The sequence below is a fragment of the Colobus angolensis genome, unplaced genomic scaffold, assembly GCF_000951035.1.
Source record: "Colobus angolensis palliatus isolate OR3802 unplaced genomic scaffold, Cang.pa_1.0 Scaffold109, whole genome shotgun sequence".
Taxonomy (NCBI): domain Eukaryota; kingdom Metazoa; phylum Chordata; class Mammalia; order Primates; family Cercopithecidae; genus Colobus; species Colobus angolensis.
Window position 1 is genome coordinate 8,443,965 of NW_012111919.1, and position 17,595 is coordinate 8,461,559.

General features: G+C 51.7%; 1 protein-coding gene across 1 annotated transcript; it reads left to right on the plus strand.

The window, feature by feature from the left end:
* Positions 1 to 2,205: 2,205 nt before the first annotated feature.
* Positions 2,206 to 9,354, plus strand: OSR1 (odd-skipped related transciption factor 1). The gene is made up of 3 exons (XM_011951219.1): positions 2,206 to 2,519; positions 6,955 to 7,651; positions 8,429 to 9,354. The coding sequence occupies exons 2-3, from the start codon at positions 6,987 to 6,989 to the stop codon at positions 8,562 to 8,564; spliced, it is 801 nt and encodes a 266-aa protein (XP_011806609.1). The 5' UTR covers positions 2,206 to 2,519; positions 6,955 to 6,986; the 3' UTR covers positions 8,565 to 9,354.
* Positions 9,355 to 17,595: the final 8,241 nt, after the last annotated feature.

Below are 17,595 nucleotides of genomic sequence, written 5' to 3' on the forward strand. Positions count from 1 at the left end.
GTTCTGGCCTTGCTGACCAGCTCCAGGCAGAGGTGGTCCTGATTCCTCTGGGAGGCACAGCCTGGGGGACCAACACCAACCTTGCTTCCGACACCCTGCTCTACATCCACTGAGGTCTAGAGACCTGAGTCAGGATCAGTTTTCAAGATAATCTGTCAAAGCAGTGGTGAAACAATTTGGTTGCAAGTTTCTTCTTTAAGATCAGGGACACTTTCTCTCCAAGAGCTCTCTAGGGATCCTACTACTTAGAGCTTTCTGGAAGTCCTGAGGCATATTGGTCAAGAGCCCTGTTTTAGAAGAGAAAGACAAAGAGAAACATAAAAGAAGCCCAGTTGAGCTGTGAGGGGTGCATAGCAGAAGATTGGGTATTTACACCTCAGGAGGTTCCATCCCACCTGAATGACCAGCCACTGTTCCTAAGTGATCTGCACAGCCAGAGGCCCTATTGTGTGGGCGTTATTTTTTCCTTCTTAACTTTTGCTGCTGATAATGGAGGTTACCCAAGCTTTGCTTATTTGGAGAGCCTGAGGCTGGAACAAGCACACTCCCTGTGCCCCAGGTGGAAGCCAGCAAAGTTCAGCATTGGCCTTTGTAGACTTTCCCTCCAGGCCTTTCCTTGCTCTTGAAGCTTGCTGTTCTGGAATCTCTAGGAAGGAGGTGTGATCTCAGTTCCCTTCTCTTCCAAGGGTTCTCACTCTAGCAAGACTGTCACTGCTTCCTAGCAACTGCTAAGATTCCAGGAGCATGGACGAACTTATGTGAATCTCTTACTTCTGCACTGACCTGAGGCACTGGGTAAGAAGGTTCGCTGCAGCAAATATTGCACCCTCTCTTACTCCTCCTCAAACAAGACAAAGTTACCCAGGAGTTAGAGGCTAGATTCTGTTCTAAAGGCCTAGGGATATAAGGAAACCCTCATTCAACTATGCCTTTGGGGGAGGGGGGTCTCCGTGACCATCTCCCTAGGTCAGGTATTACAACCTTCTTCACCTCCCAAGAAAATCAGACTTGCAAACCAAAGCTGGAGATAGCAGAGACTCCTTGGGAGAGAGGCAGTACCAATGCTTAAGGACACACGGAAGCTAGGATCCAGCTCCAAGGGTCACTCAGCAGCAACTCTGGGGCAAAGGCAGAGAGTGCAATTTTGTGATCTGGACCCACTCAAGTCCTGGGAAACCAGAGACTCCTCCTGTGCCAAACCCAAGGCCTGGAAGGGTATTCCAGAAAGGCGTTAGGCAGGGATTGGGCTGGGGTCAGCTGGAGGTCAGCTTTCAGAGATGAGTAGTCAAGGGGGTGTTGGTACCCTCCATAAAGCCTAGGCAATGAAGACAGAATTTTTAATGTCCAGACTCTGATTCCTTTCCGATTAAGGACTCCACCTGAACCAGCTCCTTGACTCAGAGGCCCTGGAACTGACAACTTTGCAGCTCTCTAAACTCCGATCCATCCTAAAACAAGTATGTGAGTAGAGAGTGCCACCGTGTATTAGGGTGAAATCTCAGAGAATTCTGGGCCCCAGGAAAATAACTTTCCTGACCTTTCACTACTCTTTGTTCTTTCTACTGGACTCCAGAACTTAGGGTCTGGGGTCGGCCATAAGCACTCGGACGTTATAGCTCGCTTGCTTCGGTGACCCTGGCCCTCCCGCACCAGGAATTAACCAGCGCTGCCTGGGTTAACACCCTGGCCCCGAGCACGCTTGGATGTGCAGGAGCTGCTCCACACTCGGGGTCTGCTGCCTCTGGAAAGAGATTCTGGGAGGAGAGGCGACTCTGTCAGGCGCCAAAGTGCGTTGAAACCCAAGCCGCGGTGTAAGGATCCCGGTGCACAGAGCTACAGCCCCTCCCTCCCTCCCTTCTCCCAAAGAGCACGGGCTGTGTCCTAGGAGTCCAAGTATAGGACCTCGAAACGTGCGGTGCCAGCCCGCTCTCATCTGCTAGGGACCGTTTCCTCCAGCGCGCCAGGCGTGCCCCTCTGGACCTAAAAAGGCAGAAGGGGTCGCGCGGGACTGAAGAGGAGGGGACGCAGGTTGGGAGAGGCCGGGTCCAAGCGAGTGCAGCTGCCAAAGTCTGCTGCCCGGGTCAGCAAAAACTTTGTCTTTCATTGCGCAGGCGCATGGCAGGGTTGGGGGGCAGGGGAGGGAGGGGAGGAATCCCGAGGCAAGGGGCGGGGGTGGGGGTGGTGGAGGAGGGAGGGTGGTGGATTAAAATAAGTAGGCGGCTCGGTGCTAAGGGATGAGTGAGTCGGAGCTCGGCCTCTCCCCGGCACGTTCTCAGCTGCTCCTGGTTCAGACCCAGCGAGGGAGCTGCGAGCGAGGCTCACCATCCCGGGCGGGCAGGACCCGGGGCAGCTGAGAGCTCGCTCCCGCGTGTCCGGCGCTTGGAGTCCCCGCGGCAGGAGAGGAGTCGGGACTCTAGAGCTCCAGGGGCGCCTGTGGGCTCTAGCGCCTCCGGCTTCCCCAGTCCCCTTCAGCTAAAGCCCCAGAGACGTGCTCAGCCCCGGGATCTCTGCGGAACAAGGTAATTGCAGTCCTGGGCGCCCGGGCTCAGCAAGGCGAATGCGGGCAGGACTCCCAGGTTCCTTGTCACTGCGCGGCGGGTGTCTCCTCTCTCTCAATGCCCCCAAGGAAGCTCTTGACAGACGAATGCTGCAGGACTTTTGTGAAAGTGAGAGCAGGGTGGTTGGGGGTGCTGGCTCAGGACTTCCCGCGCAGGGTCCTCGGTCTCTGACCGCCGGGGATTGAGGGGGCGGGCCTCAGCTACTGCCGCCAGCCCGCCCGGCTCTGCGGAATCCCGGGCGAGGTGCCCACGGACTTTGAAAGTCAATATGCGGGCCCCCTTTAAGAAACCAGAGCAACTTCAGCGGGCACAAACTTTCCCGAGACGCGCTCCTATCTCTGGCTGACGCCTCGGCTGACGAAGAAGGAAGGGAGAGGGAGTGAATGGCCACAGCCGCAGCCGACCGCGCCAGGGACAGGTGCATGCCCCAGCCCGGTAGCGCTTTCGTTCAAGTTTGTCTTTTGAGGAGTTGCGCTCTGGTATGAGGCCGACTAGACCCGAGAGCGCAGGGCCACGAGTCTAAACCCCGCTTGGCACTTGCGCTCTGACTTAGGGATATTCTCCATAGGACGATTGCTCTGTGTCGTCAAGGCCTGGAGCGGAACCCTTGATTGTCCTGGTGCAGGGAGGCAATGCTGTGGGGCGCAAGGACTGCTTTCCACTTCGAGACTCAAACACAGCACTAGTGGAAACTCTGTGGAGCCGCAGTGTCTCCGGGCTGGGGATTGGAAAAGTTCTGTTACTCCCCTGACTGTCCGCTAATCCAGCCGTCAGGAGAGAAAGAAGGAGAAAGGGGTGAGGGCCTGCCTGCTGAACTAATTTCTCCTCCGAAATGTCTTGGATAAGAATGAAAAACCACGTTTAGTCTTTTTTCAGCAGCTCAGGCAGTAGCGGGTTGGGCTCTCAGTGTGTAAAGTAGCCGCGAGGGTTTCTTTGTTGCCACAATTTGGTAAATTTCACCCAGGCTAAGAGCTGCGCATTGGCTCTGGGGAACAAAACCACGTGCAAGGCTAGGTGTCCCAGGTTCACAGCCCCCTAGGGAAGAGAAGGGCTGGAGGGGACTAGCAGCGACCGGCGGCGGGTAGATGTTCCATCCCAGGCTCCTCGAGGTAACTGCTGTTTTATTAAGATTGGGGAATGGATCGCCGAGGACGCAGAGGACTTTTAAGTGCAGCCGGATGGCCGCCTTACCGATGGGTTCGTTAGATCTCGTTTGTTGGGAGAATGCTACAGAAGTATCCGGTGCGGTCAGTCCTCTTCACAGGGGTCCGGACGTCTGTCACCACTCATTGGAGATTCGATGTCAAGGCTGATTTTCTTGGGTTTCTTCTGGGCTCCCCCAGGCGCAAGCTCGTGGAGTTCGCTCCCGTCCTCATTAATGCAAGCAGTTAACTTGCTCACGCTCAATTAGCCCCAAATAAACCACTTTAATAGACTCTGCACACTTCATTAATGCCCGGCATAGGACTGGCGGCAGACCTGGGATTGGCGCTCCACGGCGCGAGGAACGCGAGTGCCCGCACTGCGCAGGGACCCGGGATCCCGAGCGCGAATTGCGTCTGCTGTGCGTGGTCGGGTCCCCTTATTCTTTCCCCCAGGTCCCGAGGCCCAAGCTGTTTGAGGAATGGATGCTTAGCCCGGGGAAGGGTTTTCCATCCTGTGTTTAAAGATCGAAAGTATTTGCCCTGGGGTTCCGGAGCCCGAGGGGTCGGGGGCTCGCTCATCCTTTCTGGCTGGAGGGGCTAGGGTGAGACTGTTTTTCTCTTAGCTGACCTCCTGAAACCGGATCGTGCTTTCGGCCCATTCTTGATACTAGTGTAAAGAGCCACGTTTCGAACGAATTTCGTCCAGGGGAAAGTACTTGGCGGCAGCCTGGGGAGCCCTGGCTTCCGAATGCTTCAGAAAACAAGGAACGGGCTGGGCCGCGGAAGAAAATAAATGTAGCGTTGGGGAAAACAAGATCGGGCAGACAGCCCGGAAAGGTTGGCTCCCAGGAACCATTATAGCTGCAAGCATTCCCCCTTCCCGGCAGCCCCTACGGAGCCCAAGACGGCTCCGGTCTTGGCTCTCAGGAAGAAGGCGAGGAAAGGCCTAGCGAGGGTGGTGGTTTCTCCCACCCAGGCACGGAGCGGGTTCGGACTAGTGTGCAGCCCAGAGTCCCACAGCCACGGCCGCTGGCTTGGCCTTGGATAAGCCAAGCACCCAGAGGAGCAGGAGGAGGCCTTCGCCGCGCCCATTGGGCTCTGGGACGCGGAGATGAGGATCTGATTTCCAGCGCCTGGAAGGGAAGAAGAGGTGACAGCAATTCAAAGAGCCCTCATCTCCCCTAAGTCCGGACCGACCTTTGAAGTTAGGGAGGCTTCTCCTCCTTCCTCTTCCGCTTCCCCAACCCAAATGGGTCCCAGCTTCCTCTCTGGCCCAATTTGAATTTTATTTCTCCTTGTGTCTGAGCTCTGGGATAGTCTCAGTTTGTCCCGGGCACGACGCGAACTTGGCTTGGCGCAGTAGAGATGACCGTTAAGCCACGGCGTTGCCGGCGGGACCAGCGCTCTGCTTCAGAGGCCAGATCATGCAGATAATGTACCTCCTCTCGCCCTGAGGCTAAATTCATTGCAGCGGTTTGTATCCGAGTGCTAATTTAAACTGCGCAGGCAAATAGCTGCCAGCTCATGGTGTTTTTACACCCCATTTCCAGGAAGGCCTCTTTCCTTAGGTCCCACCACACAGCCAGTGGCCCCCTTGCCAGCTTCCAGGAGAAAAGGTTTTCCTGGGTCAACATTGTCCTCATACCTCCTGGGAAAAGGCACTGCACATCCCTGGACAGAGCCAGGCTTTGAAAGCCTCGCTGCAGCGAAAGGTAGAGGAGTCTATGCCTGGGCCTTGCCCTGGGCTGAGGGTCAGCTCAACCTGGGGAGGAGGCACACCAAACTAGGGAGGAGAGCAGAGGCCGGTGCATCCCAGGGAAGGGAGATTACTCCATGTTAGAGGAAATGACCTAGGAAGAGGAGAGTAATGAAGGGTAAAAGAAGAAGTCAACAGCAGGGGATTGAGGCTGGGCAAGAGAGAAGGGAGTCCCAAGGACCCTGCTGTGACAATGACTTCCTAAGTAGTCCCAAGCTAAGAGCCAGAAGTTCAGTGCTTGGGCTTCCCAAGGCTCCCTGACAGTTTAGACTTTGCTCACCCTGTTCTTTCCTCCACTGGCCACATCTGAGTCAGGAGTGTCTGGGAGGCAGAGATGATGTCTCCATGGAGGCTGAAGACCATGGCCAAGAAGGTCTGGAGATGCCAGCCCCTGGTCACTTCAGTGTGGCTTTCCTCTGGCCTTGCTCAAGCTCTCCGACCTTGCAGTTGGAGGTACATAGACCACAGGAATGGAGGCCTGGCCTCAGTGTTGTTGCCTAGAGGCATACCCACCTGTCCAGGGCTCACCACACACAAGAACATGCTGACAACCCAAAGACCCAACTCCCTTTCTCTCAGGGGGAGTGAGGGCACTAATGCCCCCTTGTTTGTTACTGCGATTGTTTGACAGAGTAAATGAATGTGGATATTAGCACCCTCCTTGAAAGCAAAGTGGTCCCCAAGGGCTAAGGCAAGGCAGAGAGTCAGTCCACAAGCAGCTTCAGAGAGTGAAGCCAACAGATTTCACTTATATTAAGGCAGGGAAGCAGATTTAAGGTCAAAGTTGAGGGTTTTGAGGAGAAAGATGACAAGGCTTCTGGAAGCCAAATCGAAGGTCAGCCAGAAGACCTTAACGAACGGGAGCTAGGACGTGCATGCATTTGTGTGTCTGTGTATGTGTGTTGTCTGTGAGGCTCTTCATGGATGCTATGTGATTGTGTGTGTGATGCAGGGGTTACTGCACTTTTTTTTAAAGTCAGTGTTGTGCTATAAAACACTGGTTGTCCCAGTCTTTGCACCTTGTCAGTTCTGCCTCAGAATGTGTGAATCCGCATGTGCATTTCTGTGTTTATCTGCAAATGAATGTGTAAGTGTGTTCCCCAGCTCCTGTTATCTTTGCAGGAGATTGTGATTCTGTGTTCACCCAAGCTTACCTGGCTGTCAGTTTCTACAGGACAGGCAGTTTCCCTGTGCTTGTTTTTTTCTCAGTGTCTTGTATACAGTAGACCCTTCCCCCTCTCAAGCTGTGTGACCCTGCCAGAGGCCATTTGGAGGGAGCCCTCAGACCAAAGAGGGTTCTGAAAAGAGGACTCCCCTGCATCTTACATTCCCACCTTCTTTGTGAGGGCAGTGGGTTTTGGGAATGGGGTCTTAGACTCTTAGCTCCTGCGCTGGGTGTGAGGAGAGGGTGTGGCTGGGCTGAAATTCAGGAGTAAGGCGACCCACGCTGAACTTCTTTATTCATCTCCACGCCCCTGCTTTCTTTTCTTTGCAGATCCGGATTGGGAAGCCACTGCCACTGCCGAAATGGGCAGCAAAACCTTACCGGCGCCGGTGCCCATCCACCCTTCCCTGCAGCTCACCAACTACTCCTTCCTTCAGGCAGTGAACGGCCTGCCCACAGTGCCTTCGGACCATCTGCCCAACCTGTATGGTTTCAGCGCGTTGCATGCTGTGCACCTGCACCAGTGGACGCTGGGCTACCCGGCCATGCACTTGCCACGCTCTTCTTTCTCCAAAGTGCCAGGCACGGTGTCCAGCTTGGTGGACGCGCGCTTCCAGCTGCCCGCCTTTCCCTGGTTCCCTCATGTCATTCAACCCAAGCCGGAGATCACCGCTGGAGGCAGCGTTCCAGCGCTCAAGACCAAGCCGCGCTTTGATTTCGCCAACCTGGCTTTGGCCGCAACGCAAGAAGATCCGGCCAAGCTTGGCCGCGGGGAGGGCCCAGGCTCCCCTGCGGGTGGGCTGGGTGCCCTCCTAGATGTGACCAAGCTGTCTCCAGAAAAGAAGCCCACAAGGGGACGTCTGCCTTCCAAGACCAAGAAGGAGTTCGTCTGCAAGTTCTGTGGCCGCCACTTCACCAAGTCCTACAACCTACTTATCCATGAGCGGACGCACACCGACGAGCGGCCCTACACCTGTGACATCTGCCACAAAGCCTTCCGGAGGCAAGACCACCTACGGGACCACAGGTGCGGCACTGCGCGTAGCCCAAGAGAGAGCTCTCTGCCTCTGGCCTCACCATCTTCCTCCCTAATGAGGTTCTTGAGACCCCCTACTGGCTCCAAGCCTCTAGAGCTTCAGGGAATTCTTTAAAATCAAGAAAGAAAGCCTAGGAGACCCAGGATTAGGTTTTGGAGCATGGGTTCAGGAAATGTAGGAATAAACAGGACCCAAGATTAAGTGAGGTCTCCGTGAGCTCCAGACAAGCACACAGCATCCTCCGCCCCAATTCCTCCATTTTCAGGGGTGTCCAATAGAAGTTTCTGCCATGAAGGAAATGTGACATGTGACACATGTGACAGTTAAGTACTTGAAATGTAATAGTGCACCTGAGAAACTAATTTAGTTTTGTTTAATTTTAAGTAATATTAATTTTAATAAGCACACATGCTAGTGGCTACCATCTTCGACAGTGCAGGTCGAGCAAATTGTCCGACCCCAGCTCCCTTTACTCATCTTCAGTGTTGACCTTATAAGGAGGCCAAGTTTGCCCCTCCTGCCCACCAGGAAGGCACCTTAAACAGGTGGCTGAACCTGTTTAAGGATCAGACTTTGCTAAAGCATCTCCTTCACCTCCCCACTCCATCCCCAATCAACATTTTGTCCCATCCACACTTGGTACTGACTGTACACTTTTCCTTTGAGGGCAAGTGCCCCATAGCAGTCGGGGGTGGGGGGGGATCTTGGGCAACTGTTTATAACATTGCATCATTTTGCAAGGATGAACTCTCTGTTTCTGCCCTCAGATATATTCACTCCAAAGAGAAGCCCTTCAAGTGTCAAGAGTGCGGGAAAGGATTCTGCCAGTCCAGGACTCTCGCTGTCCACAAGACGCTACACTCACAGGTGAAGGAGCTCAAAACCTCCAAGATCAAATGCTAAATACAGCCTCTGGGTCACAAGGACCCTGGGCCCAGTGGCCCTCTCCTCCAGAGGGACCAGAAGCCTGACTCTGGCGGGCAGCGGGAGAGGCGCTCGCTTGGGACCTTCCACCTCTCCAACATTGTCCCCTGGGTCCCTGGCGCACGCGGCACTTCAGAGCCCCGCCCGGGGCCGCGACCCCGACCTTCCCGGCTGCTCCCCTAGGACGCGGCTAAACTCTTGGCCAAAAGGCGGTACTCACGTGGCGGAAGGGAAACTGCATTAAGAAAAGAACGAAAGCTCCGCGGAGCCACAGCGGCGCCTCTCCCAGAAGTATTACTTTTTCTATTGTTATTTTATACGTTTTCTTTTTTATTTTTGTCTTTGACCATATAAGCTTGTAACTCTGACTGCAGAGAGTGAGGGGTGAGGGGAGAGGCAAAGAAGTCCTTAGCACTGGCAGCTCCCACCTCCTCCTCCAGCCCCTGCCTCCTCCCCCGGAGCCTGCAAAAGTGTAATCCCTGTATCTGCTTCAGCCTCCCGCCCCAGGGACCGCGGGGCAGGAGCGCCCCCGCCCAGCTCTTGCGGCTCAGCCGGCGTCCGTGGGCTCCGGGACTCGGACAGCAGGGCGGGGACCTCAGGCCTGGGTCTGCAGGGGGCCCGGCCTCCGCTGCCGGGACACTGCGAGGGAGCAGCCAGCCAGGAGCCGGGCGTTATATTGCGATTGGCACTTTATGCTGACCATCGGTAACGGACATTTATCACTGGAGTTTTTTTTTTAACTAATAAATAAACGGTTATTTTACAGGCATTGCAGGATAGGTAATTTCCCTCCTAAACGCAGGAAACCGGGTGGATCCTCTCTTTGAGAGGACCACATTTCTCTGCTGGAGGCCAGCGTGTCCCCCTCCTACCACCCCGTCGTATTAGGATGGCAAGGCTGAGATGGGTGGAGAAACGTTCTCTCTCCCGGGTAGGTCTGCCTCTGCCCCACCATGTATTGATTTTCTTACTTTTCTGCTCCGCCTCGGGGGTAGGGTCTCAGCCTTCCCACTCCTCACTAAAGGGCTGTGAGTTTACAAAGAACCTAATCCTGATGGCAGAACACCGCCCATAAGAAATCCCAGAGTCTCTGGGTGCTGAGACAGCGTCTCTGAGTGCTGAGATCGCTTAGGGTGCAAGAAGAGAAGAGAATGTGGTTCCCCACGCTAACCAAAGGCCTCCCTCCTGGCCTCTGGCTTTGCGGGGGGAAAGACCTGCCCTCACAGAGCCTCAGAGCTGTACTGTTTCCCGTTCCCGGGGTCTCAACACTCGGGTGCAAATACACAATGACCGCTGCCTCCCAGGAACCCCAAACCAACATCACTCCCTCCCTTAGGATCCCTCAGACACCATTCTCTGCTTGGGACTTGTCCTCTCCTAGGATCATGGCTCTACAGCCGCGAAGATTTCCTACAATTTTAAAGCCTTGTAGGGAATGGTGGGGGCGGGCGCCCTGGGAGGCCCGGGACGCTTAGGAGGAGAAATTCGAGTCCGCCCTCCATAAGCTGAATGTTCCCTGGGGTGTCTAATTTTCCCACAATTAGAAGCCAGGCCTCCGGGACTCTCCTCCTTGGGGCGAGGCAGAGCTCCCCCAGCTCCGGCGCCCTGACCGCCGGACTGCGCAGGCGGTGGCGCCCGCGGCCTTTCCCAAGCGCAGGATGGCCTCTCCAGCTTCAGCGCCCGGAACGCGGCGGCCGCGGATGACAACTGGACTATAAGCTTCCCTGCTGCAGGGACCAAACATCCCAGCCTCAAGCCGGGCCCTGCTGGCTGAGAAAGCGGCAGGGGATGAAGGAGTTAAAACGCTCTCGGCTTTCACCGCCCCATCCCCACCTCCTCCGGGAACGCTCCTGGGTCCCGTGCGGCCTAGAACTTTGAGGCCCGGGAACCCAACTGGGCACTGAGTGAGTCTGACCCTGCCGGCGCGGACCAGTTCTGGCCTCCACGCTCAGAGCCGCGCTGCCCCCTGCTGGCCAGCCCTGGAGGGGCGGCCCAGGACTCGGCACCTCAAGGGGTCTTGCCCGTAAGCTCACGAAACCGCCAAGCACCTATTTGTTTGGTCCCAAAACCTTGACTGGCCCCAGGACCCACTGCGGAGGAGGGGCAGAGCGCTGCTGAGTCTGGTCTGGTCTGAAGGATCTTCATTAGTTGGGCACTATCCCAGTCCTTCTTCCATGCAGTTCACAAGGTCGCGCGCGGCCCAGGATTATGCCCCCATTCCTGAGAACTGGGGCCTCTAAGTGCGTGGAAGTGGGGTTAGCCAGTAGGTTTGGGGTGGTGGGTAGACGGTCTGGGCCCAAGAGGCGCACGCAGGTTGTGGTGTGGTTCGTGCCTGACCATAGCTTGTACTAGGGTCAACCGCAGAAGCCTCGTTGGTTCCTCTATGAAGCCCCACGAGGCTGTGGGCTGTGGTTGCTCCAAAACAACCAGAGTGCATGGGTGTGCGCGCGCGCGCGTGCACACACACACACACACACACACACACACACACGGCGCCCTTCCTAGTCCTTTGGCTCTTTCTGGGAGGCTATCCTTGGGGTTGTCTATGGCTGCTCTTCCCTGGCCCCTGACATCCCTCCACCTCCCAGAACACATCATTCCACCTCCCTGAACACTAAGCCTCTGCAGTTTCCGGGGCCTCAGGACGTTATAAATACGGTGAAATGGGGAGGTTTGCCAGCCATGTTAATCCTTTTTGGGTCACTCCACCTCCAGCACTGTGAAACCCCTCCCAGGCCAAGTCCTGCAACTGAATGTCAGTATCAAGTGTGCATCCCCAAAATAACAGATTTCCAGTGCAGAATTTTAAATTGGAGGTGGGAAATGGAGGGTGGGACAGGGTGATGCGCAGCAACTCCCTGGCCCTCTCAGAATGCCTCTATTTGCTCTACTGATGTTTGCTGTTATCCTGGTGGACTCAGATATCACGTCTCACTGCAGCTTGCTCTAGTGATTCAGAGACTGTGCAGAAACAGCAACTACAGGTGGAAAGGCCAGCTGGGCCTGTGGGCCATCTGACCCCATCCAGGCTACAATTCCCAAGTGATGTGGTTGGTTGATGTAGTTGGAAACTAGTGCCCCAGTTTCCTGCTCATACTCAGTGTGGCTTGCACAAAAAATGCAATTGAGAGGGTCAAAAATGCGGGTGAGTATTCTTGCCTGCCCCAAATTTTCCCCCAGTACATCTCTAGAAAGTCCCAGCTCTCATCTCCTCTCTGGACCCCCATCACAATAAGATTCGTTGGTCCCAGTGACTGTCTCTGGCGCTCAGCGTTGCTGGGGCTGTTTTTCAGGAGAAAAAGAGGCCGATGGTGCTGGCCAGGTGGAGTTCAGCTGGGGCCCTTATCAAAGCTGCCAGGCCTGTAGTTTTTGTGTACGGATAGGGAAGCTATCTGGCCTAGGACAGCCTCTTGGGCAGGGAGGGCGGAAGGTGCCAGAGACCTTGGGCACAGCCCGGAACTGCCAGATGGTGTCTCTGGGAAGATATCAGGTGCGTCCTGGGAAAAGAACAGCTTGCAGGAGCTTCTTCCTAGAAGATAGTGTTTCAGGTTCTACCTTCTCTTTCCAGAGTGTAGTCAGGGGTTAGGGACCCACTAAAAAATGTTTTCCCACGTACTTCCTTGCCGCGGAACTCACTGCTCACATTGTGGGGAGGGAAGCAATGGGATGCTCTGGGACTCCCTGACGTCACCTCAGCTCCAAGAACCTGAGGACCTGATGTTCTAAGTCCCCTAGAATCTTGGTGTCCCCACAGCCGGCTCAAAAGAGTCCCGTCCCACCTCTCAGAGCGCTAAGCCTCTGTGACGTCATGGTCTCCTCCTGCAGACACCGTGACGTCACATAGGCCTCAGGCTGGAGCATAAGGCTTGGATGAGGTCCACAGAGGCATTCCATTACGCAACTTCATGACGTCACAGATGGTCCCCGTCTCGGGCTAATATATCCACACTTCTCGGCCCCGCCCCACCCCGTGAATCAGCCCTTAGAAGCGCCACGAATCGGTTCGTCCCCACCGACAGGATCCGCAGACCCGAAGGGCTGGGAGCTGTCCTGAGTGAAGGGCGGTGCCCTGAAGCGTCCTCTTCCTGAATCTGTGGTTTAGAGCGGTCTCCCTGCCCGCAGGGTTTCATGTCAGCATTTGCCAAGGAGTACTCGTCCCACCCACTTCTGCGCCCACTGTGGCCTCGCCCTCCTCGCCCACTGCGCAAGCGCCACGCGCAGGCGCAAAAGGAACTCGCAGGCCAATGTTGCTGGTGCAGGAGTCCGGAAGCTGGTGGCGGTGCGTGGAAATCGTTGCGGAGTTCTGTGTTTTGCTTTTGGGGATCACAAACTCAGGGGCACACTGGCCCGGCGGGCGCATCCAACCGTTGGCGTATGTGTGGGCAGAAAATGCAGACGAGGAAGTGGGTGGCGCTGGGCTAATGCAGGCTGGAGCCCTTGACTTGGAGTGCTCAGTCCAGCGCCGAAGTCCTACGGAGGCTCCTGGGATCTGAGCGGGAGGGGGTGGCGCGGCGGGCGCTGTCCTAGGCCAGAAAGTCCGCTGCGGTCCCAGCCCTTTTGGGCAGGCTCTCTGAGGTCGAGGTCTCAGACGGTCTTCAGCCCGGTCTCCCACTGCACCCGTTCATCCCGATTTTCTGGGCCGTCTCTAGAGCCCAGTTGGTAGTTGGGCCCAGTTGGCATATGTTTCAGATGAAAAATTCACTAGGGACTTGCGATGTTAGGTTGGGGTCAAATCTCATGTCAGTGGCAGAGGAAGAATTCGAAGCTGTGCTTTCATTGAGGGAAAGGGCCAGAAGACCCAGCTCTAGCTTTTTCTGACAAGCACAAGTTTTGGGGAAGTCCCTGTGCTTCACTGAGCCTCAGTTTTCTTCCTATAATAGGGGTAGGGCTTTTCCTACCTACCTCATTCACTTTATGTAGAGGTAAAAGTCATACACATTTTGCCAATAATGTATTCACTGTTTGAACTGAGAACTGTACCCTAATGTGTTGTAGAACAACTTTGGCATGTATGAAGGCCTTGTAAATGATGATGATGCTGCTGCTTAGAAATACTTCTCAGCATTTTACGTAGCCTGCCTCCCAACCTGCTTTATTGCCAGGAGAGACCACCCCCATCTTTATTATAACAGAGGGATCCTGAAATGAAATGAGAGAGGGAGAATATCACTGAACTGGTGGCCTTCTTGAAAACTCCTGGAAAGAGCTTTTTTCAATGACATAGGGACCAATAGATTAATCAGTTCACAAATGGTTATGTTTGGTTGGGAAGATGTGTCATGGCCCTATGTCAGAGCCCTACTCACCACGTGTTTGTGGAACCCAGGGAGTTAAAAAACAACCTGTGGCGACTGAGGTGTGGAGCTGGGGAAGGAGCCTGTGTATGAATGTGGCAAGTGTGATGCATAGATAAGGACGTGCTTAAACACAGGCTTGTAGATTGGAAGACCCCTTGCGGATTTGTGCTTTCTTATGATTGATTGATTGAAACAAGGTCTCCCTCAGTTGCCTAGGCTGGATTGCAGTGGTGCGATCAGGACTCATTGCATCCTCAACCTCCCCGGCTCAAGCAGTCCTCCCACCCCAGCCTCCTGAGTAGCAAGGCTACAGGAGTGCGCCACCACGTCTGGTTAATTTTTTCTACTTTTTTGTGTAGAGACGAGCTCTTGCTATGTTGCTTAGACTGGTCTTGAACTCCTGAGCTCAAGTGATCCTCCTACCTTGGCCTCCCAAAGTGCTGGGATTATGGGCGTGAGGCACCATGCCTGACCCATTTGTTTTCTTTGACTTGTGTTAGAGCATCCTAGCCTCAAGAAAAAGTGGCCACACAATGTTCTTTATGTGGACTTCGGCAGGAATGTTCCTCTCACCCAGTCACTCCAGTCCTGGCAATTTGCTGCCATTTTTTTGGTCATTTTTCCTGGCTGAGGCTAGTTCCAGCCCCAGAGATTAGAATATGAAAGGATTAACCCCCCCCTCCCCTAAATGAGATGGAAGGATGAATGAGTTGAAAGTTTTTGTTTCCCTTTTCCAAACACTGAGCTGGCTCTCATCAGTGCAGCTGTCTCTGGGGATGTATAAAGCGTAATTAATACATTTTAAATGTTTGGTTTGAACTTTTTTTGCTAGTGAGATAAGATAAGAAGTTTTTGTCATGACAAGGGAAGGGATGGATTTCTTTCTGTCGTTAGCAGGAGTGGGTACCACTTGGAGCCTTTAGGTTGACAGTTGCATGAGATGAGAAACTTTATAGGGGGCATGGAAGAAAGCCAGTGGAGATGGGGAAGGAATGGCTAGACTCTTTACCTTCCAGACAACCAGAGGGGAAAAATGAACTTCCAGAGAATTTGGGTTTGCCTTAAATATTGAAATTTGCTTGGGAGTTTGGTCCACTTCTTATTAACCTGGGTCCAGAACTGAATGTCTGTGCAGTCGGAGCTAAAAATTGCTTTGGCATCTTACAGTACACATAGCATTTCCCTGTTGGTATATGGTAGACCAAGAACCAGAGCATGTGCGGTGCTAGAGCCATCAGGAGTAGTCTCTATGGCCTTATCATTGGAGAGATCATTGGACACTGAAATATTTGAGCAGGGACTCTGTAAGATGGGTGGAAATACTAGAAGAGTTATTATTATCAGAGGGATCTATGTATCCATAAGATCCATATTTTTAATTATAATGTTCGTATCTTCTATATTCTTTTCAATGTCTTGATTTCTTTGCCTGTTAATTGCTAACTGACACTTGAGTGTGTATTAAAAACCCCCGCCATGATGGTGGAACTGTCATTTTCTTATTGTAGTTCCATCAAAGATATATAAGCTATATATACATATATACATAAATTATATATGTACACACATGTATGACTGTTTAACGTATTCACATTTATTTTGATGTATATATTGCTGTTATATTCTACCATCTCACTTTATGTTTCTAGTTGTCCATCTGTTTTAATGGCCCTTTTCTGATGTCCTCTGATTAAAATCATAAGCTTTTGCTTAATTTCTTTAGTGGTTACTCTTGAATGTTTAATATGTTTACTTAGCTTAAAGTCTCAATCAGTAATATCACTTACCTTCTTAATAATATAATACATACGGCAACTTCAGTCACACCTGACGAAGATCCCAGTTTACATGTCCCCCAAAATTCATTAGGCTCTTTACCCTCACCACCCTTCTCACCACTCCTGGGCCTTGACTGCTCACCTAAGGGGCATTGCTTCCTTTGAATTTTCAGTGGCTGCGTGGAAGACCAGCTTATCCTTGAGTTCAACCTGACCATGCTTATGTTTGTCTCTCCACGACAGTCAGCAATACTCTTGGGGACTCAGTGTGGCAGTTGAAACAATGTCAGGGGCTGGGGCTTTACCTCTGTGGGAAAGGTATGAAACATTGCTAGGGCTTCTCAGCCGGAAAGCTGGGCAAGCTTTTGCTCCTAGCAAAGCATAAGTTTTATTTTAATTGTCATAAGTGTGTATTTAACTGGGCCAAGGAGGATTGGAAGTGCTGGGGAAAGCATTCAGTTGTAATACATTCCTTCAGCTTTACCCCCAAATGTTTTAATTTGGAAATTTCCAAGCATATAGAAAGATTCAAAGAATTTTATAGTGAGCATCCACAGAATTGATTTCTTTGAGTTTATCCTTCTTGGGGTTTTCTCAGATTCCTAATCTGTAGGTTTATGCCTTTTTTCATATTTGAAAATGTTTCAGCCAATTACCCACCACCTAGATTTCATAATTGATCTTTTACTATAGTTGCTTTATCACACATTCATCCATCAATCTATCCTTCCAACATATTTAAAAACAAAAATTTGCAAACATACAGAATAATGGAAAGAATAGTACAAAAGACACCCTCAGATTATCCTCATAGAGTCGATAATTGACAATGTTTTATTCTATTTGTTTCCCTCTCCATCTTTCTCTCTGAATCATTTGAAAGTCAGTTCCAGACTTCATTATATTTCATCCCTAAATATTTGAGCACATATCTCTTAGAAATAAAGACGTTATCCTGCATAACCACATTATTATAACACTAAAGAAAATTAACAATTTTATATCATTTCATGATCAAATGTTCCGTCTATATTTGTTTCTTCAAATTTTCCAACCTTTTGTATTTTTAAAAATCAGAAACCAATAAAACTTCTTACATTGCATTAGTCTTTAGTGTCTTTTAATCTAGAACAGTCACCTGTTTTAAAAATGTTTTTTTATTTTGAAATAATTATAGAGTTACAGAAGGTTACAGGGTAATTCCATACACACTTCACTCAGTTTCTCCCAGTGGTTAGTTACATCTTGCATAATGATAGTACAATATCATACCAGAAAATTGATATTGATACAATGAGTGTGTGTAGTGTTATGCTATTTTATCACGTGTAGATTCCTGTAACCATCACTATAATCAAGATATGAAACTATTTCACTAGTTAAAACATTTTAACAGTTTGAGGAAAGTGTGAAATCCTGACCTCCCTTTAAGCTCCTTTATCCTCCATGTTTATGACATATTGGCTTTAAATATTTCTTCTACATACATTGAGATCCACATTACACAATGCTAAGTTTTTGCTTTGACCATCAAATGTAATTTAGAGAACTCAAGAGGAAAGATAAAGTTTATTGTGTTTCACCATGTTTTTGCTTTTTCCATTGTTATTTTTTTCTTCCTGATGTTCCAAGTTTCCTTCTTTTATTATTTCCTGTTTTGAGAACTTACCTTCTTTAGCTATTCTTTTAGGGTAGTTATGCCGGTGACAAGTCCTTTTAGTTTTTCCTTCGTCTGAATATGTCTTTATTGCCCCTTCATTCTTGAAGGTTAATTTCACCAAGAATTCTGGGTTGACAGTTATTTTCTTTCAGCACTTGAAAAATGTTATTACTTCCTTCTGGCTTCCATGGTTGCTGGTCAGAAATCCACTGTCATATGAATTGTTTTTCTCCTATGCGTAAGGCGTCATTTTCCAATGCTGCCCTCCCCTCCCC